At 44.3% G+C, this 26,821-nt stretch overlaps 1 protein-coding gene across 3 annotated transcripts in view; it reads right to left on the bottom strand.

The window, feature by feature from the left end:
- Positions 1-26,821, bottom strand: part of PDE3A (phosphodiesterase 3A) — a 278,612-nt gene that overhangs the window by 87,085 nt on the left and 164,706 nt on the right. For all 3 annotated transcript variants that reach the window (XM_028746828.2, XM_077935277.1, XM_077935278.1), the window contains exon 2: positions 7,684-7,734. In XM_028746828.2, the coding sequence (XP_028602661.2) occupies positions 7,684-7,734 (51 nt within the window). The remainder of the gene's footprint in view (positions 1-7,683; positions 7,735-26,821) is intronic.

Raw genomic sequence — 26,821 nt, 5'->3', positions numbered from 1 at the left:
ACATTTAGAAGACATCTGAGGGCAACCCTGTTTAGGGAAGCTTTTAATGTTTGGACTACTGTATTTTAATATTTTGTTGGAAGCCGCCCAGAGTGGCTGGGGAAACCCAGCCAGATGGGCGGGGTATATATAAATTATTATTATTATTATTATTATTATTATTATTATGTTTGTTTGAAAGTCCGCTCACCTGCATTTTTCTCCTGTGTACTGTAATGGCTGGTCTGCACCATTTCTGACACCACAGTAGGGCCACTTTAATAAAACTGCTCCACGGGATGGCTGGTATTGCCAAGTGGCTGAGTCCAAGTGCTAGCAAGATCCAGCCCTCAAAGGGCAGAGAGATGGCAAATAATGGGAACAGATGGTAAACCGACCGGCAGGCAGCAGAGAAGCTGGCTTGCTTGCCATCCGTCTGGACATGTAGAGAGACAGCCCCATAGCTTCCTTCGGCAAGTTGCCCCACTTTGACCAGAGCTCAGCAGATGACATAGTTGCACAGCAGAGACTCATAGAACTGTAGAGTTGGATGGGACCCCAAGGATCATCTATTCCAACCCCATGCAATGCAGGAATCACAGCTAAAGCACACCTGATAGGTGGCCAGCCAACCTCTGCTTAAAAACCTCCAAGGAAGGAGAGCCTACCACCTTCGACTATAACACTGCTCTTGCCATCAAAAAGTTATTCTGAATGTTTAGTTGGAATCTCCTTGCCATTTGAATCCTTTGGTTTGGGCTGTACCCTAGGAAGCAGCAGAAAGCAAGCTTGCTCCATCTTCCAGCAGGAAGAAACATGGGATCATCAGCCCCCCTGATCAGAACAACTCTGTTGTCGTTGCGTCCAGGAGTCAACTGCCTGCAAGTCCCTCTTGCAGAGGGAGAGTGCCAGTGTGGTGTAGTGGTTAAGAGGGGTGGACTTGTAATCTGGTGAACTGGGTTCGCGTCTCCGCTCCTCCACATGCAGCTGCTGGGTGACCTTGGGCTAGTCACACTTCTCTGAAGTCTCTCAGCCTCACTCACCTCACAGAGTGTTTGTTGTGGGGGAGGAAGGGAAAGGAGATTGTTAGCCGCTTTGAGACTCCTTAGGGTAGTGATAAAGCGGGATATCAAATCCAAACTCTTCTTCTTCTCTGAACAGACTTGGTGGTGGTGCAGTGAAGCAGAGTTTTAAATGAAGAAGAGTTCCTAATTGACTCCAGGTCTTCCAGCTCATACCCTGGGAAGCCTTGCATGTAGTAAGCTACTGATCTGGTGCTCCTCACGCACACTGATTTTTCCCCCCACCCCTGCCAGGCTATTGAGAACATCATACAAGAAAACTTTCTGATCAACTAAGTAAGCCGCTCCATAGGTATGGCTTACCACATGGTAAATGCCACCAAGTTACAGATCTGAAGAAGCCTCCACCCAACAGGTGTTAACACAGAAAGTGGTAGCTCAGTGGGTCACTTTAGATGTAATGTTCCCGGTTTAATGAACCATAACTCTGATGCTTCCGTTCCCCACAGATTGCCAGTGTTTTGATTCTGGTTTGCTTAAACTTCAGCTCCTCCAATAAATCTGAATCAGGGAGCTGTGGGAAGATGCTGGTTCAATCGTTAGGATCTTAAACTATGCAACAAACCAATGCCTTTTTCTGGGTTTAAGAATCTGGTTTGTCAACCAGCATTAAACACCCCAGTGTGTGGTAGCACTGGGGTTAGGACATGGTGGGAGCAGCGAAGGAGGTTGAAGGAAGCCGGGGTTGTTGCATCCAAAAAAGGATGCCGTGCTTGCCTGTCTTCTCCTGGTCTATAAAACAAAAACTCCACTCCTTTGAGCACATATGCCCCAACACTCTTGCTGGCAAGAGTGATGCAATCTCCACCATAGAGCTAAGAAAGCTCAGATAATAGATGAAGCTTAATGGAGCCAGGAGCAACTTTTATGAACCCACTTTGCACAGGGATTTTTTAAAAAAAGAAGTCAACATTCTTAGATGTTTACAGCAATGTTTTAAGGGGGGATGACAAATACTAATGCCACAAATGTGCAATTATATTCCGCAAAGGATAATTGAGTCTGTCGTGCTGAGTTTTAACCAAAGGTCTGCATGCAAAGTGACATCCTTCGAAGAATAACCATATGCAGTAAGTTTATTAATTTGTCACCATTCAACCACTACCAATACACTTTTCAGGATTTCTCAGGAACACATAAGCCATTAATTCACCGGCACCAACTATTCATTACTTAAATGTAGACATACAGTATATAAATGTGCAACTCACACTACCCCTAATATTTAGGCTGGGGTTCCTTTCCAAAGGCTACCCAGCAAATCTAAAACTATTACACTATTTGCTGACTCTCTGCAACTCTCATCAGAACCGTGCTCTTCAGATCTTGCCTTGCAGATTTGCTATGTGGTGTGATGAACATGATCTTTTTCAGCAACCAAGGCATCTGGCTTCTACAGCTCTAAGAGAAGCACCAACTGCAATTTTGAAGCCAAAACCTTAATAACAAGCTTGAGAGAAACGGCAGGCAATGCCCACCAGCTTCCTAGAACCGTAAGTACAATAACTGGCAGTTCTTTGTGCCGTTATCACCAAGAGATGAAAATATAAAGAGAAGCCCACAGTACCTGATCGGTAACAGGGATAGACTCCCATCGCCGCTTCAACAGGAGCAAAGGTCGCCGCTTCATGATTCCCAGTTTTGCTCAAGAAGGCTCTTCCTCAGAATAATTTCAAACCAGCAGCAAAAAATATTATTCCCGATCCTTACGTAGCATCGCTCAAGTCGACTTCAAGGATCCCAAAGTTTTGTGTTTGCAAAGGTGTTGCAAGGAAGCCGTGGGGGAAATGGTGGATTTGTTTGTTTGTTTGTTCCAAACTCTTCCCAGTTTTGCATGCCTTGATCTCTCTATAGGAAGCAGCCACGGAAGAGATAGTGGGGTGGGGGTGGGGGGACAACCCAGCAGCATTCGATGATGAATTACCTCATAGATGCATGAAGTAGGTAGACAACACCACCAGACACACTCAATCTGAAAATAGCTGTTGCTTAGGAACTGGAAGGGTAAATTGCAGCACCTCAGCTATATATAATTGAGAGCTTTTACATTTAATGTGAATTAAAACACACCGGACCAGTGCGCCTGCCTGCCTGCCTCCCTCCTTCCCTCCCTCTCTCTCTCTATATGAGCATCATCTCATGGAAGTCTGCAAAAGGAAGGACTGCCTGTTCCCTGAAGACCAGGGGTTATGCCTCAACACCCACTCAACAAACCAACAGCACCAGAACTGTATCAGCAGCTAAATCCTGTCCATATGGCATCCTCAATAAACTGGCGTCTTTTTTCTATCTCTCACTTTCCTTTAAAGAAAGAAAAAAAAAGCAATGCTTTGCAAGTCCCCCACAGAAGGGGAAACAGCTTAGGAGTGGAGCATTACACAAAAGAACCAATGGAAAGGTGTTCACTTTTGCAGGAAGCACACCTCTACAGGTGAAGATCTGTGCGCCTGCAAGCAACGTGTGTGATGAAAAGTTTTGGATTTCCAACAGAGGCAGCCTTGCTGGCCAGAAGTCATAATGCCAATATCAGAGTGGCACTGTACAAATCTTTGGTGCGACTGCATTCGGAATACTGGGTATAGTTGTGGTTGTCTCACCTCAAAAAGTGGAAAAGGGACATGAAGCCACCTCCCCCCGCTCAGTGAGGAAAGGTTCCAGTATTTGGGACTTTTCAGTTTAGAGAAAACGCAAGAGGTGATATGAAAGAAGTTTAGAAAATGATGCATGGCACTGAGAAAGTGGATAGAGAAAGGATTTTATCCTTCTCTCTTAACACACTGGACCTCCAATGAAGCGGGATGATGGAAGATTCAGGGCATCTGAACAGGGCAGGTTCATCTATGGAACAATTGACAGTTGAGGTGGATGATGAAGTGGCTGTGCAATTAAGTCTCCTTGTGCACAAGCTCAACCCACATTGATCATGCTGTTACGAAAGGGTGGAGTAGAGTTGTGAAGCGGGGAGTCAACAAAGCCAAAGAGGTCTAAACTGTTCTGCAGTAAACATTGGCCTATCCGAAGACACACAATAGATCATCCGTGAAATGCCAACTGGGTCTTAAGATCTGGCCCTTAGCCTTCCCCATGATTAAAAAAACTGGCACAGAAGGCTGGTTAGATCAGTAGCAGCAGAGGAAGAACAGCTGTTGGTGCTTAATTTCTCAGAAATGGCCCCACCAATCCTCTGGCCTCATACAACCTCCTTCAGCCTCTGAGACTCAAACAGGGCCTTGAGTACGACCAGGCCTTCTACATATATAACATCAGGTGTCAACTGTGCTCTTTAGGGCTCTTGAAGATACAACCATGCCTTTCTATCCTGTATAAGATGCATCTGCTCCACAAAGTCCTGGCTGGTGCCCAACCTGCAAACCAAGCTTCAAGCAACACAAGCCAAAGTCTCAGCTTGAGTTTAAGACCAGACTTCCAGCATCTCAGCAAAAACCCCAGAAAAAGAGTAAGCTCAGTTTTTCCAATAACTGTTATTACAGTCAGCCCAGAGAGCCAGATCCTGAGATTGATGAGAAAGTTGGTTTATGCCACTGGTCCTCACCTGAGCAGTTCCTGACCCATATATGGGTAACAGCTAGGGATTGGCGAATCTGTCCATTTTGGTTTCTTGCATTTTATCTCTCTCTCACCCTTTTCTTTGTCTCGAGGTCAGTTCACATTAATTTGCAATTCCTCCCCCGTTTTTAAATTCACATGAAATTTCATCAGCATTTAAGTCCATGTTGATCCCAATATATGCACATCTTTACATGAAATCATGACTAACATAGACATTTTTGCAGACTAATTTCCCTAATATAATTGTGAATATGCTATTTTCACAAACACATTCATTTTAATGCACACTCTCCGTTTTATGTTCTTTTCTGTACACATTATGTGACTGGAGAACTGCATAGCAAAATTCAGAGAAGTGCTAATTTTGGAGAATGGCTGTCTTTCTGTTCCCTTGTTGTTTTCGAAAGTGCAAAATAGGTAGATTGGCCTTTAAACGCAAACTGGATGAGATTTTTCTTCCATCTCAAGTCACATCCCTACCCAAGGTGGATGAAGGGCACCATCATTCTATTTTGCTTTCGTTATTCCCCCCCCCCCCCCGTTGTTTTTTCTTCAAAGAAGAGTTGAAGAAAGGCTGATAGAGGCCAACAAATGGAAACCCAAAGGATAAAGATGGCATACATGCTAAAAGTGAGTCTCACATTCTGGGTTGGAGGTAAAGGTCCTATGTCTCAAAAAGCTGAAGATCACAGGTCTAATTTCATGGTAGATTAACCCAGCCTTGTGAAGTCCGAATTATTTCTCCTTGGGCACATCTTCAAGATTACTTAAATCTTTAACTTAGTACTCAAAATTATTTAATATAGGTGATATATCCTATGAAACATATTAACTCAAGAGACAAATTTCCCACTTGTTTCAGTTTGAGGAAGAAGATTTCAACAGTACGACCATTCTGCAGTCCATGGTAAATCTCACAGCAGTCAGCATCATGGGGGAAAGTTCAGAAAATGGAAGAGCACAACACTTCTCTCTCTTCTCTTCCCTTTCTCCCTCCCTGACTCTCCCATCAACACTTCTTTCCATTTTCCTCTACTCTCCTCCTTGCAGGGCTTCTCCTTCCATAGGTACTGGGGTTATTCTTTTCAAACAACCAAGTTCATTTGAATTTCACAAACCTGAGGAGTTTTTCACTCATCACGAAACAGACAAGCATAACACTAGTCTTTATAGTACTCTTTATTATATTTTATATTAAAAGCTAAACCTAGCAACTCTTCAATCACATAGTAGTTGGAGATGGACCACACTTCTTTATATGCAGATGATTCAAATAAATATGGAATTGGCAACCTGATTGTGTGACAAATCCCCAAAATCTGTTGCGTTTCCATGGCAGCAAAGCCAAACAAATAAATACAAATAAAATAAAAGCACACAGTATGTCGGCCTTATAATTCAGCTCAGTGTTGTGGCCGAAAATATGTTTATATTTCCTTGGGAATAAGCTTCCATTCTTCAGCTCTCATTCCCAGTGTCTGTCCTTTCAAAAACTAAACAAGGTATGCAGAAAACAAGGAGAAGCTGGGTCAACCATTGGGCAATATGTCCTGTTCCCACTCTCCCAGTGGCCAAAGATTCTCTTCCATCTTGTGCTAACCAGATGTCTCCAAGGGTCCTGCGCTGTTCTAGATCCATTCTTTCTCCTTTCTCTATATGCTGCTCTTTCACTTGACACTTGCCAATTCTTCACTGTGGGCTACCACCTCTTTTCCCTAAGAGCCCCTCACTCTTGTAACACCCTTTCATGTGACTTCTAACTCTTCCTTTGCTTTTACATTAAAATACTTTCTTAAAAACATACATGTCTTCTGGTCACGTGCAAAAACAAAGCAATTTTGGAAGACACCGACGGATATTATACAAGAAAATGGAATGTACTACTTTTTAACGAATATATATATATATATATATATAGGTGAATATGAATAAATAAATAAGCAATAGCGCCTTGTATCTCATGGTAGTCCTACTCAGAATAGACCCAGTGAAGTTAATAGACACAACTAACTTAAGATTCAATAATGCCAAGTATAAAATAGTTGGGCAGAACCCAATATCCATATCTTTCTGTATTATAGGACTAACAGCCCAGTCCTATGGATGTTAATGCAATGGTCCCAGTGAGTTCAACAGGGCTTAGTCCCAAGTAAGCATGTTTAGGATTACAGCCTTACAGCACAATCCCAACCATGTATATTCAGAAGTAATCCCATTGAATTCAATGGTGCCGGCTCCTAGGAAGGCTGGGCTAGGGTTGCACAGCATAAACATATGCTAATATTGCAAAGCAACACTCAAATGCAACAGCAGATGTCACCAAGAAGTCAACAGCCTTAAACAATTGAAACATCCGTGATGACACTTCATTATTGATTAATTAAAAGCGTGTGGTTCTAGCTCCTCAGACTAAAAACGTAAAAGCAGAACTGTTTTCACCAAGAGATGCATGAGAAACATACACAGTATTTCCGATATAAATTAGAGGGATACATGCAAAGCAAATACGCAAAAACCCACCATCTAAAGGCTTAAAGATGGCCACGTTTTAAAAGCTTTGAAATTATTGCATTGAATTAAATTAAACTGGTAATTTGACACCATGTATATAGCTTTGAGGAGAAGTCTAACCAGCTGATTGGCCAATAGTTACGTAGATAATTCATCTCTGTATCCTTTCTTATACACATTGGGAAAATGACAGTCATTTTCCATGCAGAGGGCATTTGGTCTGTGTTGTTTATGGTGGTAAATAAATATCCAGTCAGGATAGGTACCCACCATTCTATATATTCCTTGTAGAGCTCAACTGGAACGATATATTCTGCAGGAGCTTTATCTGATTTCAGGAAGGAAATAAGGACCGATATCTCATTACAGATCACCATTCAGATAGGTTTGAGAAATCCCTGCACACCGCTGGTACGTTTGATTGCCCAAATTGACCACCAAATATATTGGAGAAATATTTAACCCAACGTAGACTCACATTCCCAAACAACCACATTTCCCAGCCCTCCTTTATACCAAGAAAAACCTTGCAAAAACTCACCTGAGATCCTCTGGGTCCTCGTTTGTGATCCCAATCAGAATGTCCCATGATCTGCAGAAACATAAAGGAGAGATTACCATTAATATGATCACAGAATCATAGAGTTGGAAAGGACAGCCCCCTACAATGCAGGAATTGTTCCCCCAATGTGGGGCTCAAACCGACGACCCTGAGAATTAATAAGGGTCTCCTGATCAACAAGCCTACCTAGGTATTAGGAACTTTAGAAGAAGAATAAAAAAGAGAGGTCTCTGCCCCAAGGAGCTTGCAATTTTGGGGAAAGAGGATTTGCAATTAGTTTATGGTGAAATAAAAAGGACCGATGAACTTTCCCCATGCTTGCTAATAGTAAAAAAAAAAATGAATGTTACAGTATCAAAGTTTATGTTTTATTATTTTGTTCTAAGCCAGATTGAACATTTTATATAAAGGGGGATCATAAAAAAAAATATTCTAAAACCATTCAAATGCCACCTAACATTAAAAATAAAATTGAGTAAAGCAGTTTACAATACACGCTCATTAAAATCAACACAATAAACTATTATGAATAAATATGGCAGAATCCATAAAATCAATACAGTAAACAATGAATAAAAATGCAAAAATCCATAGCTGAGTAAAAAGCCACAAGTCAATCTAACAGGCCCGAAAGATCTCATTATGTAATACAGTGCTGTGCTTCTGGTGCTTGTATCATTTCTGAGGGGAGGTGGTTGTTGAAGAGTGGGCACCGGAACAGAAAAGACCCTCCCCCTAACCACAGCGCTATCAAAAATAATAAATATCAGAACCAGCCACAATGCTCAATTCTCAGCAGTTGGACTGTGACTGCTTACCCGGAAATAGAGAGGGAGGAAAATTCTGCAAGGTGCAAACTCAATCTAGTAGAGGGACGCTTGGGTTGTGAATGTGATCTGTGCGGGATGCACGTTTGCAACCTGCAGCGTTCGCAACCTGCAGCGGCGTGTCTGCGCATGCGCGGGTTGCGATTCGACACTTCTGCGCATGCGCAAAGCGTGATTTAGCGCTTCTGCGCATGCACGACCTCTGAAACACGGAAGCAATATGTTCCGGTACTTCCAGGTTTTAGAGCATCCGTAACCTGAAAAAATGCAACCTGAAGCGTCTGTAACCTGAGGTATGACTGTACTGCATTGGCTCTGTGCTGAACTCTCTGCCCCCTCACCTCTCCCAGAAAGCAACAGTGACCCACCTGCCTGAAAAACAGCATGGCAGCTGCATCTCATCTGGTGAACAGCTTCGGATAAATAATTCTTAAAGTCAATTACTCAAGTTTTTTCTCTTTTTTCTTCCAAAAAAAGCCTTTACAAATGGTGTTTTGGTGTGCAACTAGAAACACTGAATTCTAGTGCAGGTAAGCTTCTTGCAAAATACCAAATGAAAATATAAAACGAAACAAGTTGCAGGAGTTTTAACCAATGCAGCACTTCTGGTCCACAACCTGGTGTCCAGAACTTACTAATGAACTGCGCTGGCACCAAGTACATTTCAAATTCCTACTTCAACGATCGACCCACAAGCAAACTGCTTATGTAAAGCATCCAGCTGTGTGATCTGAGTCTACCTTGTCAACGCTGCATGTTTAACATTGCCACAATCTGTCCGAGAGGCATTTTTGCCTTAATGCAGAGATTTCGCAAATTGGAAGACCATCCTTCTTTGACATTTTGTGAAGGTTGCAATCAAGAGACTCCCAGATGAAGTCATTCCAGTCGTGCATCATCCTTAACAAACGGCTTAATGCTGTCCGTCCAACTCTCAAAGGAGACACAAGGGGGTTCAACCTAAGGACTGTTTTGTAGATTGTCATAAGCAAACATTACACAGACACAGCAAAAGCGCTTTGTGGTCGCCATCCATACAAGCACACAGATTTCTGCATGTGAAAATCAACACAACTACCAACAAAGTTGCCCCACACTTATCGTTAGCTATCCAAAAGACATTTGAACTGAGGAAATCACTCTGGATGGACATTAAATGGCTACATTTTCTCAAATATGCATCTCTCTTGTGTTATCTTTATTAATCTGTGTATTTTTTAATGCACACTTTACCCTAGTCTATGTATTCTTTTACTCGTGACATGGCTGAAGAACTGCCTTGCAAAATTCAGAGAAGTGTGAGTTTAGGTTGGTTGTGTTCCGGTTACGGTAGCGTTTTGAAAAATCAATACAACTCTATATTTTGTGGTTTTATATTTTGATTTTTACTATGAACAATCCTGAGACCTCTGGGTATTGGGTGGTATATTATTATTATTATTATTATTATTATTATTATTATTATTAATTATTATTGATGATGATGCAAGTTAGGTAGGTTCATGTCTAAATGCAAACTGAATCAAACATCCTACCCCCAAACGCAGACTCTGTGTGTCTCAGGTTGATGCGGCTACAGTCAATTATTCAGGTCTACACCTTCCATGTTCCATATGACGTTTTGCCCAGGGTTGCCACGGTGTCTGGTTTTGACCTATAGCGTACTGCTTTCATAGCATGGTATTCATCAGTCTTTACTTGAGAGACAAATGAAGTGCGCCCCCAGGGATAAAGCCAAACAGCTGCATTAGCAGCACTGAAGTGACCCCCTTGAGGCACTCACATGGGCACTGTGTATGGAGGTCCTGGGCTGCCCAGATGAGAAGACCCCTCTCTCGGCCTCGCTGATGTAGTCCAAAGGAAAACAGAGCAATACACTTGGCAGCAGGAGTTGCCGGAAGGAGGCGTACAAGGTGCCATCCAGCTGTCTTAGCATGGAATCTCTAAATAAAGGGTTTAGAGATACTTCTAATGCAGGCCTGGGTTGCCTCTTCTCCCAAACGCCTTGGGAGTCGAATGTTTCGGCTCCCAGATGATTGAAAACCGGAAGTGAGTGTTGCAGTTTTCAAACGCTCTCGGAAGCTGTGCTTTGGAAGTCGTACGTTTGCGAACGTTTCGGAAGTCGAAAGGACTTCTGGAATGGATTCTGTTCGACGTCCGAGGTACGACTGCATTCAGGTTTAGCTCCCACTATTCTATGCAACTCCAAACTATCTAAAGAAAAGGCAAGCAATCCCAAAAGCTTAGTGCCAGAGCCCATGTGCTACATGCAAAATATCCCAGTTTTGATCCTGGGCAGCTCTGGGAAGGATTAGGAAAGACTTTCGGCTGAGGATCGCAGAGACCCTCTGCTAGTCACCGCAGACAATGCTGAGCTGAATGGGCCAACAGAATAGCTTAAGGGGCTTAGTGCACTTGGAAACAAAAAGTTTGACACTTTTGCTTTGGAACTGGAATATTTTGGAGTCCAGAGACTCCATCACATTTTTGTGAATAAGACACAAAGTCGCACCCACAGATTTCTTCTCGGATTACAGGAAAAAGTCCACTGCCATGCATTCCACTAACAACATATGCACTTACATTATTTAGTATTACTTAATGTATATATTGCCAAATGCCCACATACTTCCTAAGCGGCTAGACACTAAACAAACTCTGGTACCCATTTCCCAGAGATAGATATCTCTTTTAATAATCGAATTTGGTTTCTCACCAACCCCTTATGAGAGGAGCATTCCTGTACTCTTTGTTCTTGCAAAAGAACAAGTCCCCCCTCCTTTGTTTTGTCCCGAGACCATCTCCCTCTGCTCTCACAACATCACTCTAAAGTTTGTTTCCTGAATTTGGAACACATTTCCCAACCCAGAAAAAAATAAAACTTTTAAAAGCCCATTGAGAACAATGCTGCTGCTGCTGACGCCAGCAATAAACTTGGCACAGAGTCTCTTGCTCAAAACCATCATAATAACTCATAGTAGCAAACTACGGCACCCATATGTCTTCCATTCCCCCCCCCCCGCAAGAATCATGTCTTTTGTGAAATCTGGCATAGCCATCGCCTTTTGTGGCTGCAAAGCAAACAGTGCAAAACACTGGGGTTTAGCCACACCCTCAGAATATAATCTGTTATCGCCAATCACAAAATTAACACAGTAGTGCAAACCCAAAGGTGTGAGATGGAATTCCGGAAACCAGTGTATTATATATGAGAGGCTGATACCTTTCTTTTGGAATTAAACCCATGTCCAAACTTTAACACTGAAAAACTTTACTTGCAGAAACTTATAACCGAATTAAAGCCTAATAATTACAATCACATGCTTCTCCAAGCATGGGTTTTTAGTCTCGTCTTCTAACTCCCAAGCGACTATATTTTCCCCTCTTTCCAGAGCTCAGCACTCCGCCTTCTGTATCTCGATTAGGCCATGCCTTGCAGCTCCTATGAGAGATTCCCACTTTTCCTTTCTCCTGCAGCTTGGCTCTCTTTCTTCCAAGCAGAGAAGAAACCCCCCAACACTCTATTCAATTTAGCAGTGTTCACGGTGGATTCTAAAACACAGTAATCTTGCTGCACATAAAATGGAGTCTCTTCTTCACTAAATACCTCCCATGTGAGCCTTCAAATGTGCAGGAGCTCACTCAGTAAAGTATTCTTTATGCAATCCGACCAGAATTGTCTACTGCAACTGATATCGCTTCCCTAAGTCCTTGGCTCTTTCCATTAAAATGTTCAGCCAGAAGGTATATTCACGGCAGATGTGGTAGGGTTTGCACCCTAGGGAGCTAGTCAACTGGCTGGTCAATTGACCAATGTATTATTGTCATTATTACTTCATCAAATTATGTCAGAATGCAGTTTGCTTTACTTTTATTTAAATATTATTTATTTACTAGTTACCTAAAAGGTCTCCTAACGTAAACTTAAATTTTAAAAAGTAAGTTCATTAGTTTAAAATTCATTAGGCTACCTTTATGTGTAAAACACACCAAATGCAGCTTACACAAACATTGTGCAACTTTATTGATTTTCATGCATTATAAACAGAGTTGCTTGTGGAATTCAAACTGTGTGAATTCTGATGCATCTACACCTCCTGAACTAATGCGAAACTTGGAACAAATGCTAGAATCTGGGAGTTAAGTTCCACTGAATTCAATGCGACTTACTTCTGAGTAGATATGCATAGGATAGAGGGGTTACTGACCCATTAACACTTCCTGAATGTTTCGGTGCAATTATTGACTTAAAAATGTGTTGCTGGTTTTTTAAGTGTTTATTTGGAGAGAAAATATGTATAGATTATGCATTTTAGGATAAAATAGTTTTTGGAATACATATTTAAATACAATGCCTGTGCTACTGGGTTTTTTATTTTAAAAAATATATGTTTACATATGTGAACATATTTGAAATTGACATGGTCCAGTTTGTCCAATGCTTACTGAATTTTTGTGCTCCACAGGGAAACCTAATAATTCAGGCACGAATGTTAAAGCAAGCTGAATGTTCAAAATGCTACATGAACAACCCAAATTAAAAAAAATAGCATCAAGTTGTAGTTGAAGATGAAGGACAATATATTCCGTGGGGGGGGGGGAGAATCCCCCTCCAACAGGAGGGTTGTTATTTTTAAGAATCTGGGCTACAGCAGCAACGTATAAGCTAACTTTCTATGTCAAATCAAGAGAAATTATAATGTATGAAAGCAAATTTGTTGATCGATGGGTGATTTCTATTTCCATGTGGAATGAGGAATTTGGTGATGATGTGAGACCATATTCATTGTTTTCTTTAGTCTAGTAAGATGAGATCAAATCTATGTTCCCACCCCTTGGTTCAATGATTTTTACTCTTCTGTTTTTTTTAAATTATTATCTTAAGTGTTCAATTAAAAGAAAAGTAAAAAATAAAATAAAATATTAGGAACAAAGATCAGGCATATGAGAAAAGGCTCTGGTTGGGTCCAGCAGTTCATGAGAAACAGCATAAACAAGAAATGCAAGCATTTGTATGCTTCATGGTGAAGAAATTGTCTCCAGCTCCGAACTGTGATCTTGGTTCCAAAGAAAGTCAAGGGATGAGATCATATTTGGTGCTGGAAGAGACGGGAACAGGGAGGGGAGAGGGGAGAGGAAGAGAAGACTACATATTTTAGGACTTTTCTCATGGCAGCATATGACCTTTTTATCCTATTTCCAAGACGTAAACTGTGTTTGACTTCAGTAGGAATCCGAGTTCCTGTGCGCGGGGGTGAGAGACACCAAGAAACATTTGGAGGAAGGCATGAGCTGTCGGCAGTAAACTGTTTGAAGGGGGTGTGCTACACTGATTGCTCAACCCATTGCTTGCAAAAAAAAAAAAAAAAACCCACATGCGTGCGCACTAAACTATGTATGCTTTAAATAGTCTGGATGATCGACAGAGCACTAGCAGAGCCTAGTGCATTACCTGTCAAGCTTCTCTGTCCTAGGATATTTCTTCAATCCCAGTTTTCTGTATGGGACCCACTTTTCATCCTTCTAGCCTATATCTGCATTGCTTCCCCATCTCTCCCCAGTTTGGTACCCCCAATTTCTTCTTATCTCCATCCCTCCAGTTTTCTGTTTTACCAGAGATGCCCAGAGGGCTGAATTCGGGCCCCAGGTATAATGTAATAATAACAAACAAACAACTAAATATAATTAATGGAGGAGGGATGAAAGGCATATTAATTCTTACTAAGCTCAAGTGTATCAAAAGGGGGTGTGTGCCAGTAATCATAATGACATTTCCAGATGTTGCAGTTGGACATTGCTAAATGTTTACTGAGCTTCAAAACAGTCGGCAGAGACGCCCCCACTCAACATCATTTTCATTCATGATGTGTAAAGGTTATGAAGCACTGAAGCATTCATCACCAATTAGAGATATTCATTTGTGGAACTTGTGACAGCAAGAGTGGGGGGAAACACTGAGGGAAAACTGTGGCACTTCGGTCCCATTCCTGCATTTGAGAAAGTTGTCTGAGGCCCACAAAAATGCTGGGTTGAGCAAACCCCACTAGTCTTGGAGGTGCCCTAAAGTCCATTAATTAATTAATTAATTAATTAATTAATTAATAATATAGTTATACCCCGCCCATCCAGCTGGGTTTCCCCAGCCACTCTGGGCAGCTCCCAACACATTAAAAACAGAATAAGACATCAAATATTAAAAACTTCCCTAAACATAAAGAATCTAGACCAAAACAATTCTTCATCCCCACAGGCATGCTGTCTCTGACGTGGAACAAAGTCTACTGCAGAACTCTTAGATCAGTATTGTAGGACTGTACGGATGGCAAAACGCAAAAAAAAAAAAGTCTCTTCACTGCCCACTGCATGTTGTTATTTCCAAATCAATGAAGACTTGGTATTTTCTTTCATTCACCAGAATTAATTCATTAGACTTCGGAACATGAGAACGGGCCTTTTCTGTGGTGGCTTCCCGTCTGTAGAATGCTCTCCCCAGAGAGGCTCACCTGGCACAATCATTACATATCTTTAGGTGCCAGGTGAAAACATTTCTCTTTAATGAGGCCTTCGGCCATTAAATAATCTAAGGCCTGTCAAATGATGAATTATGCTTTTATTATTAAGCTGTGCAAATTATGTTCCTAATGTGGTACACCACCCCAGGATCTTTGGATAAAGGGTGGTATATAAATTGAATCTAATAATAAGAATAAGAATAAGAATCAGAGCCCATGTAGTCCAGCATCCTGTTCTCACAGTGACCAGCAAGATGCCTGTGGGAAACCCTCAAGGAGGACCTGAGTACAAGAGCACTCTCCTCTCCTGACATTCAAAAGCATTCCTGCTTCCGACTGTAGAGGCAGGGCAGAGAATTCTGTGTCCAGGGCAGCTGTCTACCAGCTCCATCTGGTACACAGGCTGAGACCCTACCTGCCCGCAGACTGTCTTGTCAGAGTGGTGCATGCTCTGGTTATCTCCCGCTTGGACTACTACAATATGCTCTGTGTGGGGCTACCTTTGAAGGTGATCCGGAAACTACAACTAATCCAGAATGCGGCAGCTAGACTGGTGACTGGGAGTGGACACCAAGACCATATAACACCGGTCTTGAAAGACCTGCATTGGCTCCCAGTACATTTCCGAGCACAATTCAAAGTCTTGGTGCTGACCTTTAAAGCCCTAAATGGCCTCGGCTCCAACTCCATCGTTCTGCCCGGACACTGAGGTCCAGCTCTGAGGGCCTTCTGGCGGTTTTCTTCCTGGGATAAGTGAGGTTGCAGGGAACCAGGCAGAGGGCCTTCTCGTAGTGGCGCCCGCCCTGTGGAACACCCTCCCACCAGATGTGAAGGAAAGAAACAACTATCTGACGTTTAGAAGACATCTGAAGGCAGCCCTGTTTAGGGAAGTTTTTAATGACTGATGTTTTGATATATTTTTAATCTTTTGTTGGAAGCCTCCCAGAGTGGCTGGGAAAACCCAGTCAGATGGTAGGGAATAAATAATAATATATCATCATCATCATCATCATCATCATTGCTGTTGTGACTGATAGCCTTGTCCTCCGTGAACCTGTCTAATCCTCTTGTTAAACCATCCAAGTTGATGGCCATCACTGTGGCTGCAAGTTCCATGGCTTGACTACGTGCCCTGTGATGCGAGACTTTCTTTCAACTGTCCTGATAAAAGGAGTTGCCCATCATCAGTTAGCACCTGGTAGCAGGTACGCAGCTCACCTGGTCACACTATGGTGGGAAACACTGCATTTCTATTTAAAACATGGCAACCATTTCTAAATATGCATTTGCACATATAAAACAGCCTATTCACAGTATATGCAAACATGTGCCCTCTGTTTCGTGGTTTATTTCCGGCTTTGCGGCCACCCTAGACTTGCTTGGAGTCATCGGGGTCTCAGGCAGATAATGCTCTTTTCCCATCGTCTCCTACCTGAGATTTAACTGGGGGTGCCAGGTATCAAACTTGAGACCTCCTGCACCGCAAAGTGCTACTGAGCTACGGCTCATCATTTGCTATTTCCCATCCTGAATGGAGGAACCGTCCTGCTACAAGCCCTAACGTTTAACGGCTGCCTGCTAGCTCGCTTTAAACCCTCAATGTCAAATCTCACAGTACATTCAGTTCAAACATGCCCTCGGGGGTATTCCCTGCTAAGTACTTGCTATTTTGGTCCACTCACTTTCAAGTTCAACCAGCAAATACTGCATCACTCTTGGGGATGGGGACAAGCTCATCTCTCCTCCGTTCAATCTCAATCAAAACGACCAAACTAATTAGCACTCTGCACAGAGAAGCATCTGGCTGCGTGTAGCATTGACCAGAGCAAAAGTGCATCCTCTGAAACACAGCTAATAAAATTGGTCCCGTGATTCGCCTCTAGTGTGACACATCGCTTCTTCGTTTTCTCGAGCAGAGAAGCTCAGCCTCCCAACAAAAGCCCTGTGACTCAGAGGGATTTCTGACTATGCTGAGCCTGTACATTAGGGGTGAAGAAACTCATGCCCGGGGAGCAAAAGCAACACCTCTCTCTGCTCAGTGGGCATCTTCCTATACCGCAGCCACAACCCCTCTAGCCAGCCTTGCTTTGCACCCTCCTGGTTCAAATACACCTTTGAACCTTTCTTTCATAATGCCTCTTGCTTGTCTGGATGGAGAACAGAGCGTGTGAGTATGTGTGGAAACTAGCTTACTGCACCAAGGTAAATTGCACTGGTTGCTGTGTCCACTTTTGTCTCTGGCCTCTTCCTCCACTGGCATGCAGCCCCCGGAAAGCTGTCCAGAAGAGAACACAGCTCGTTGGCTAAAAACATTGTAGGGGACCTTCCCTCCAAATTCCCAGCTGCACGTTGGCTTCCACACTCTGGAATAAGAGCCTGTGCACGCTATGTTCAATCTGCTCAAGCGTTACCCCACAAAATTACTGGGAGGCCATGTGTGCAGAGATCAGAGCTACACAAGCTGGAATTTGTGCATGTAGCCACACATTTCAGTGTAAGGTCAAAGCGGGGCCGGCCCTACCATTAGGCAGAAGGTGAGGAAAGGTGGCTTTCACAGGTGACATACGTCAGGGTGTGGGAAGCAGCAGTGTTAGAAACTCAGATATATAAGCTAGATGCCAAATGGCTCCTTAAACCAGGGTTATAGTTGCCCAAATGGAATGTCTAGTTGTCATTTTTGGGCCAGACGGCTGTCGCATTGTTCAATATGACCTTTTGGTTCCTTAAATTCATTCTAATGGTCCAGATAAAATATAACTTGACAGAATTCTACAGGATGTGTTGCCCAGGCATGCACCTCCAGATGGTTCACTTGGTGCCCCTGGTGAATTTCAATGCTGGCAGTGAGGTGTTTGAAAACAGAGATGTGTGTGCCACACAAAAGCCTGCCCTGCAACTCCTAAGCTGGCCTGTTGCACACAGGCCTGGTGGGGGGTGTTCTTCCATCCCCACTGCAACTGCCTGGGTGGTCAGATCCTGTATGTGGAAGGGAGAAGATGGTGAGACTGTGTCCTCCTTCCAGGCAACCAACTGTCTTGGGGCAGCTCTGACGGTCTTCATAGACAAAACAAAACAAAATTCCTTCCAGTAGCACCTTAAAGACCAACTAAGTTAGTTCTTGGTATGAGCTTTCGTGTGCATGCACACTTCTTCAGATACACAGTGTATCTGAAGAAGTGTGCATGCACATGAAAGCTCATACCAAGAACTAACTTAGTTGGTCTTTAAGGTGCTACTGGAAGGAATTTTGTTTTGTTTTGACTATGGCAGACCAACACGGCTACCCATCTGTAACTGGAACTATGGAAGGTCTTCATAGAGGCTGGGAGGTAGGACAGATGTACAAAAGGGTGGGAACTGCACTCTCAACTCCCACAATGCATAGGCTGAACGCATGCAAAATTGTGTGTCATCTGCAGTGACTAAAATGTGTGTCATCTGCAAGGATAATAATCATTTGCTGCACAAATCTATCTCTAACCAACAGAAGAAAGAAAGATAATCTGTGCATGCTTCCTATAAGGAGTCATGCTTGTTCTTACTGAGAACAAATTCAAAACAGCTATGTTTGCTTCCTGAAGAGAGCAGATTCAAAGAACTGCGCCCTGGTCCCTGTTGCAGCAGGCTGTAATATATCTGGGATGGGGAAGCAGAGGTCCTCATGGCGATGAAGATAATAATGAAGAGAACAGCTATCACCCCTAACCAGTGGCTGGAGACCCAAGTTTGGGAAATTGTGCTCTAGACAATGAAAATCCCACCCGCAACCAGTGTCTGTTGTGGAGTGCCCCTATCTGGTTGTTTTGCCCTTGGAGGCATTGCGTGCCAAGGCCTTGTGACCCACAGTTCCCTAGTGCATAATAAACGCATGGACACAAGTATTTAGGTTTATGGGTTCAAATAGGCCACAACTTAATTGGTTACAGACGTGAGCAGTTTGGCTTAGGCATTGGGTGAAGCCAGGCTATATCTTGACTCCCGCCCGTCTACAGGGAGTCCATCTAAGGGTAAACCACCAATAGGGGGAGCCTTATGACTTACATCAAATAGGGGCACCCCGAGGGGTCACCATTGGGGTTGTGGAATTACCCTAGCCAACGCCCGGGCATCGGACATAATCCACACCCCTGGATCCCTTTAACAGGATATCCTTAATGAGGATGGGCAGGCAGAGGCTACAACCTCCCCTCCATCCAAACAAAGGCTTACCCAATGCCTAACCTCACAAAGTTGTGACAATTGCTACAACGCAGCCGAAAAACAAATGGCTGGTGCCAATTTGCCAAATTCTACCCAGCCCCAACAATATGGCAATCAACACTTGTCCATAGCAAAGTTGTGTCATAGGCATACCTCCCGCCGGCACTGATTGGTCACTGGGGCCACCCATGGGCAGGTCCCCACCCAGTGCCAGTGACGTAACCTGAACAGTGATGTGGAGGGTGCCGATCCCTGCCCCCCGCCAGATCACTGCAGGGGCCTGGATGCCTGGCCACAACGCCGCCCACCTGGCAAAGGTGAGCAGACCTGCCGGACACACTCTGCCGCTAGTCCCCACCATGACATTTCAACCTGGTTGAGTGTTCCAGAAAGAAACAGAGCTAGGAGGATTTCTTGGTACTGATACCGAATGGGAAGTGTGGACAGGAGATCAAATGCCAGAAACGCCCAACTCCAGCAGAATCTTTTCACTTGCTCATTTACACATCAGCAAACCGCCCGGACAATCTACCAAGTTAGGTGTCCGCAGGGGCACAATTCACACCAAGCTGTTTCTCCTCCAAGAACATTTGTTACCACCACGTGGATTCCAGCTCAGCTGAACTGCACACAGCTCCTTCGATATCAAGAGGCAAATGTCAGGAGAGCAAATACTAGATATGCACCCAGGGAATCAACAAATCAACACCCTCCCCACTCCCTTCCTAGAATTAAGATGAAGTAGGCAAGTGAAGACTGCTGTCAAACAAATTAACAACAGACTACAGGCTTGGAGCCAATGATCCGCACTGGAAACCAACATGTGCTTTGCCACCTCTGCAGCTTTTGGTCATGACACCTCTGCCTATTTTCCTTTCAGATACCTTGCTCCAGCTTTCCGCACTACCCGCCCTCCTATTTATTCGCTGAGTAATATGTACGCTGCTCCAAATCTCCACCTCCTTGCAGGACTTCTTCAGAAAAGAAAAGGTTCAGGAATAAACCCTACACAAATCCAGAGTTGAGTCCCTAAGACAGTTGGACGGCACCTTGTACGCCTCCTTCTGGCAACTCCTGAATCCCATCTATTGCCAAACCTTTGACACCTGGGAAATTGTTATTGTTGTCTTAGCTAGCTGACAGTATGCTTGTTCAGACACTACACTGAACACAGGCGCAAGTGCTTGTGTGAAAGATTGTACACTTGTTGGTTTGCACAACTATTGTGTTCAGAGGTGCAAAGAATGTACACTCGTTGAATGTTACTATGAATAACTGTGTACAGCTCAACGAGTGGTGTACACTCGCTGAATGCTATTTGTGGACACACCTCTATTAACCTTGTTATCCCTTAAGGAAACATCTCAGGCTTTATCACAGGAAGGCTTCGAAGAAATGGCCACTGTCTCCCCCAAGGAGAAATTGGAATCTCAAGAACTTTTTGCTGTCCGTACAGAACATGGAAACAGGTAGATCAGTGGAACAGGGACACAGTTGTCTTCTGGCACCACAAATCAGAGATGGGGAGGGAAGAGGACTAACTCTGAGGGGCTAGAAGTGCAGAATACTCTGAAACGATTGCAACCAAAACACCTAGAATGGTCGTTCTTGAGTGCTTCCAGACACAGGACCATAGGAAGATGCCTTCTACTGAGTCAGACCACTGGTCTATTGAGCTCAGTATGGTCAGCAGTTCTCCAGAGTTTCAGGCATGGGGCATTCCCAGTCTTTCCTGGAGATTCCAGCGAATCCTGTTGAAGCTGGGACTTGTTGCATGCACAGCAGATGCTCTACCTCTGATCTACGGCCCTTCCCATGATGGTATTTTTATTCCAGGATGCTGCATGCAGGTTCCTGCAGCATCTATATAAAAATACGCTGCAACATTTTGTTGCAGGCTCAACCTCCCTCCCACTCCCTCTGTGTGTGAGAGAGAAAGACAGTGCACACACATCAACATGCAAAAACATGTTCCTTAGTATTTCTGAATCTGGCGGCAGCAGAATTCCAAAAAACTTCCACCAACGTTTCCACTTCCCATTTTTAAAAACTGCACAGTGGTCACACCAGTAAGCAGGAATGCCTGGGTAGACCGCTCCGTTTTGCTTCCTGAAGCACTACTGTTCTGCAGTGGCGTCCAAACAGAGGGCAGCCTCTTAATGCAAACAGGATGCCTTTGGGATGGCGAGAGTAGAAGGGGAGTTAAATTCAACAGGGCTGCCTTCAGTGCACCCACATCCAAGATAAATATTGAAAGTTTCCCTTCCTCCCAGATGTCGGGCATTCAGATGTCCCACCACTCTTGTTACCCAATTAGAAGGTTTAATTAAGGAGACATATTTTCAGTCAACCCAGGAGTTCCACCCAAACCCTAAAGTGAGGATTATAAAAGAGTTCAATCAACTCTGGCTACGCAATTATTGGCTGCAGCTTTCAGCTTTCAGTCCTGAACCATTAAAACGCCACTGGAAAGGTTACTAATAGAGGGGTTATTATAACCACGTCGGTCAAAAGAACTTGATTCTCTCAAAATTCAGAACCCCCAAACCCTGTGGAACTAAGAGTGCGCATCCACAGTCACGCACATCACATATTATTTCAGTTTTCATTTCCCTCCCTGCACCAATGTGGTGCCATTCAGATATTGCTGGACTACAAACATCAAATCAGGCAAAAGGTCTGTTTAGCTTAGCACTGTCCACACCAGAGGTGGGCAATCTTTTTTTTTTCTTTCTGTTGAGAGCTGTGTCTCCTTAAAATAATCTGTTAAGTGGGCTGCATGCCAGTGCTGGGCGGAGCCAAAGTCATGGATGGGTGGAGTCAGAACCAACAATGGAAGGAGTCAAATACATAAGTGTTCCGGATTAGCTAATTTGGAATAAAGGGTGTTCTGATTCAATTTGCACCATGACTACTGCCTCAGATTAGTGTTCACAAACACATGAAGCTCAACTCAGAAATGAGCCCAGCTGCATTTGAGAGGGTTACCCTCAAATAAGTATATAAAGGATTGTGGGGGGTACAACTACTTTTCAACTGGTGACTCCAAGCTTCTGCCACCCCATCACCCATGTCCAGGTAAATCCACCAGGATCTCCTGAGTTGGTGGGTCCCTACCAAAGAACACTAGCAGAGGGGTTGTGTAATACAACTAAATCATGGGTAGGCAAACTAAGGCCCGGGGGCGGATCCAGCCCAATCGCCTTCTAAATCCGGCCCTTGGACGGTCCAGGAATCAGCGTGTTTTTACATGAGTAGAATGTGTCCTTTTATTTTAAATGCATCTCTGGGTTATTTGTGGGCATAGGAATTCGTTCATCCCCCCCCCCCAAAAAAAATATAGTCTGGCCCCCCACAAGGTCTGCTGAAATAGTTTGCTGACCCCTGATTACTAGATTGTAGAGCGGGAGCCACCTTTGGTGATCATAGCTGGACTTTTTACTTAACGGTTAATTTACTAACAACATGTCCATTCAGCAAGTCTTCTGCTTTTACCTTCCTACAAGGAGAGTTAATTAATTAAACTCACCAGGCACTTGCTACCTAAAAGATCTCCTAGCGACTTGCATTTAAAAGCATAAATGCATTACACCATAGGGAGGGAAATAATGCAAAACAATAATGTTTTCATTGAACACCTACAATTCATTCATATATGCCACATGAATTTAGCAAGCCTTCCACACCTGATGAGAAATCTTTGGAATGAAGAGTGGGGTAAAGTTGACCTCAACCTTTGGTAGATGATACGAAGGTCCCACCTCCTACCTACTTCCAGTAGCATCAGACCTGCTCCCACAGATGCTATTAATGCAACCACATGGGTGGGGCTGGTGACCTTGGTTCCTTCCCTACAGTTAGGTCTGCCTCCCTTCCAGCTGAGCGTACCCTTGTGATTAGGCTCATGCGTCGCATTCCCATTACACTCCAATGCACCCTGCAAAGAAGGATCGCAGTCCATAGAAATGTCAGGATAATGTCTCCAGGAGGCTGGCTTCCCCAGTAGTTATCTACCTCCAGTGGAAAGTTACCAACGGGTAATCAAGCAAGTTGCTATTTATAAGTTGGATTTACTAATGAATTTTTATATATAGATATATATAGATCATCTTCAGGGAGAGAAGCTTCTCTCTCTCTCTCTCTCTCACACACACACACACACACACACACACACACTCCTTAGGTCAGAAAGAACTAACAGAAGCATTGTGCTTGGGCAGGTGGGCTAGTAAAATCTGTTTGTGGGCAAACACTTAGCCGCATTGACCCTGCACAACCTTCCCGTGTGATTTTCCATAGCAAAACCACTGGCCTCAATGCACGCTAAGACACTCCGTAAACGTACAGTCTGGTTCACAAACCACCAGGGCTCTGGAGCATTTGGTTCCCAGCCCAGCAGAGGGACTTGCACAATGGCTTCTTTCGTCATGAGGCGACTTTTGCATCTGTCTCACGGGCAGGGAGGGGCCCATGTGCGGAAACCCGGCGGGCGAGACACTCGACATTAGCACAAGCAGAGGTTATGCATTGTAAAAGGAGGTTTAACAAAATCGAACCGGCCGTTCTATTTCTCTCTCACACCCATCCCAGCGACGTGTCCCAAGAAACAGCCACTACAGACAACCAACTCACGGCTACAGCAGCACAGCCTAATTTTATAGGAGACTATAAAAACGCTTTTGCAGATGTGTATTTCTGGATTTTCTGGCTGAATGGCAAATCTAGACATAGGCAAATCTGTCCATTTCTCAGTTTCTCAGTTTTTCTAAACTTCAGTTCAGTTCTCCACACCAGGTTCCTTTATTTCATTTTACAGTGGTACCTCGGGTTAAGTACTTAATTCATTCCGGAGGTCTGTTCTTAACCTGAAACTGTTCTGAAGCACCACTTTAGCTAATGGGGCCTCCCGCTGCTGCCGCGCCACAGGAGCACGATTTCTGTTCTCACCCTGAAGCAAAGTTCTTAACCCGAGGTACTATTTCTGGGTTAGCGGAGTCTGTAACCTGAAGCGTATGTAACCTAAAGTGTATGTAACCCGAGGTACCACTGGATTTTATTTGAAGTCCTGAAAATTCATTGGCATTTCGGTGCAAATTTTTCATAATCTGGACATTTTGGGAAAGCGCTTCCCCCAAATATTATGCACTTCCCCTAACCTACGTATTTTACGTATCAGCCCAAGGAAGATTCCTGGCTTCTCCCCTGCCCATCTCTCCCAGCACTTCTCATCTCCAAAAGTCCTCCCTGTCAGGCTACAACCTCCCGGAAGTAACCTCCCCACCATGTGCATATCAAAAAGTAGAGCTGGTGTCAGAAGTAGGAACAGAGAAGGGGTGGGGTTCTCCACCTTTTCTGCAGAACAGAGCATCGTAACTTAAAGAGTGGTGGCCAAATCTTAAAGTCAAAACACACCAAGTAACTTACACTGAACTAGACCTTGGTTCACTGAGCTCAATACTGTCTACACTGCAGCTATGCAGGGTTTAAAGACATGAAGTCTTTTCCCAGAGATTAAATCTGGGACCTTCTGCATGCAAAGCTGATGTTCTGCCCTTCCCCAAGTTCTTATGTAGCAGGTAAAAAGGTAAAGGGACCCCTGACCATTAGGTCCAGTCGTGACCGACTCTGGGGTTGCGGCGCTCATCTTGCTTTACTGGCCGAGGGAGCCAAAGTACAGCTTCTGGGTCATGTGGCCAGCATGACTAAGCCGCTTCTGGCAAACCAAAGCAGTGCACGGAAACGCCGTTTACCTTCCCGCCGGAGTGGTACCTATTTATCTACTTGCACTTTGACGTGCTTTCAAGCTGCTAGGTTGGCAGGAGCAGGGACCGAGCAACGGGAGCTCACCCCGTCGTGGGGATTCGAACCACCAACCTTTTGATCGGCAAGTCCTAGGCTCTGTGGTTTAACCCACAGCGCCACCCGCGTCCCTTTATGTAGCAGGAGAGGAGGTTTAAAAAAACCCCTTGTCTTCCTTAGTCCTGCTATGGAAAGATAGAGAAGGTGGGTTGGTGAGTAAGGACTCTCTTTGTACTTTTTGAGCCTTCTGCATCAAGCCAGGAAACAAACTCGGTGCACTGAAGATTTTCTGGGAATGGCTGCAAAGAGGTGTGCTTAGGTTCACCACTGGGGTGGGGAAGGAACTTCCAACCTGCCTGGCCATAATGGACCAAGCCTGCTCCTGATTGCAAAGCCCCATCCTGAGTTTTCCTGCCTGGCGTTTATAGATGCAGATAAGCCACTAGAATATTGTGACAAATGGGCAAACTTTCCTGAAAGCAAGATTCTGTGCCCAGAAAGCCAGATGCCACGATCTGAGCACAATATTCAAAACAAGTCAATCTGCATATATTTGCTTTTGTTTTTGAGGGCTGAATTTATGTCGCTTCCGATAGTGCTGGGACAGGCCCTCACACCGTGCTCCCTGTCTACTTGGACACAGCTCTTGGCTTCCAAGGTTCCTCCAGGTATCGCCACACACTTTCCAATTTGTCTGTGCAAAGAGCTGGTTTGCTTGTTGACACAGAAGCCAAGATCCACCCAATGGCAACCTATAAGCTTCTAATCACAAAACTCTGAAACATACACACACACAACCCTGGCTATTGTTTCTGACTTATTGTAGACTGGGGTGCAGGATCCTCGACACACTTGCCCCGTGGATTGCTCTCCTGTCAATCACTTGATGCCACAAGTGCAAACAAGTCAAACCACACACTCAAAGGCACAGCGTTTTGCAAGTGAATAGCAATCACAGAATCAAACCTATCTGTTCTTAAGGAAATCAGCCCTGAGTGCTCACTGGAAGGACAGATCCTGAAGCTGAGACTCCAATATTTTGGCCACCTCATGAGAAGAGAAGACTCCCTGGAAAAGACCCTGATGTTGGAAAAGATGGAGGGCACAAGGAGAAGGGGGCGACAGAGGACGAGATGGTTGGATAGTGTTCTTGAAGCTACCAGCAGGAGTCTGACCAAACTGCGGGAGGCAGGGGAAGACAGGGGTGCCTGGCGTGCTCTGGTCCATGGGGTCACAAAGAGTCGGACACAACTAAACGACTAAACAACAACAGCAATCACAGAAGCACTGGCAATGAGGACTTTGAGGGGCCTCTGAACAGCTGATTGCTGGCCACTGCACACCTTCCCTTTCGCCCACTGCCACACACACAATATTATATGTTGCCTGTCGGCACACCTGACATCACAGATGGTGTCCAGCGTAGGGCAGGTGGGTGTGACTTGGCCCCATGGGCCAAACGGGAAGTTCTAGTTATTGCTTGCAGGACTGACGTTTGGCCATCAGCGATGTAGACACAGCCTGTGACAAAAGGGCACATCTTTCCGAACTGCAAAAAAAAGCATTCATGCTTTCTCTGCCCCTCCCCCCAACTTGAACACATGCGGCAAACGGTGGCTCGAGTTATGTAAGCTAATGTGTGAAGGATCTTGGATTTTCTACCTTGGGCATGGGGCTCAGTGGCCTTCTGCTTCCTTCCAGCATGATGATTCCAACCATCTGTGCTGTGGGCACATGGCACAGCAGAACAGAAGCGCTCAGTGGGAGGGTGCAACAAAC

The sequence above is a fragment of the Podarcis muralis genome, chromosome 10 (assembly GCF_964188315.1).
Source record: "Podarcis muralis chromosome 10, rPodMur119.hap1.1, whole genome shotgun sequence".
Classification (NCBI taxonomy): Eukaryota; Metazoa; Chordata; class Lepidosauria; order Squamata; family Lacertidae; genus Podarcis; species Podarcis muralis.
The sequence above is the reverse complement of the archived record's forward strand: the minus strand, read 5'-3'. Positions and strand labels throughout refer to the sequence as shown.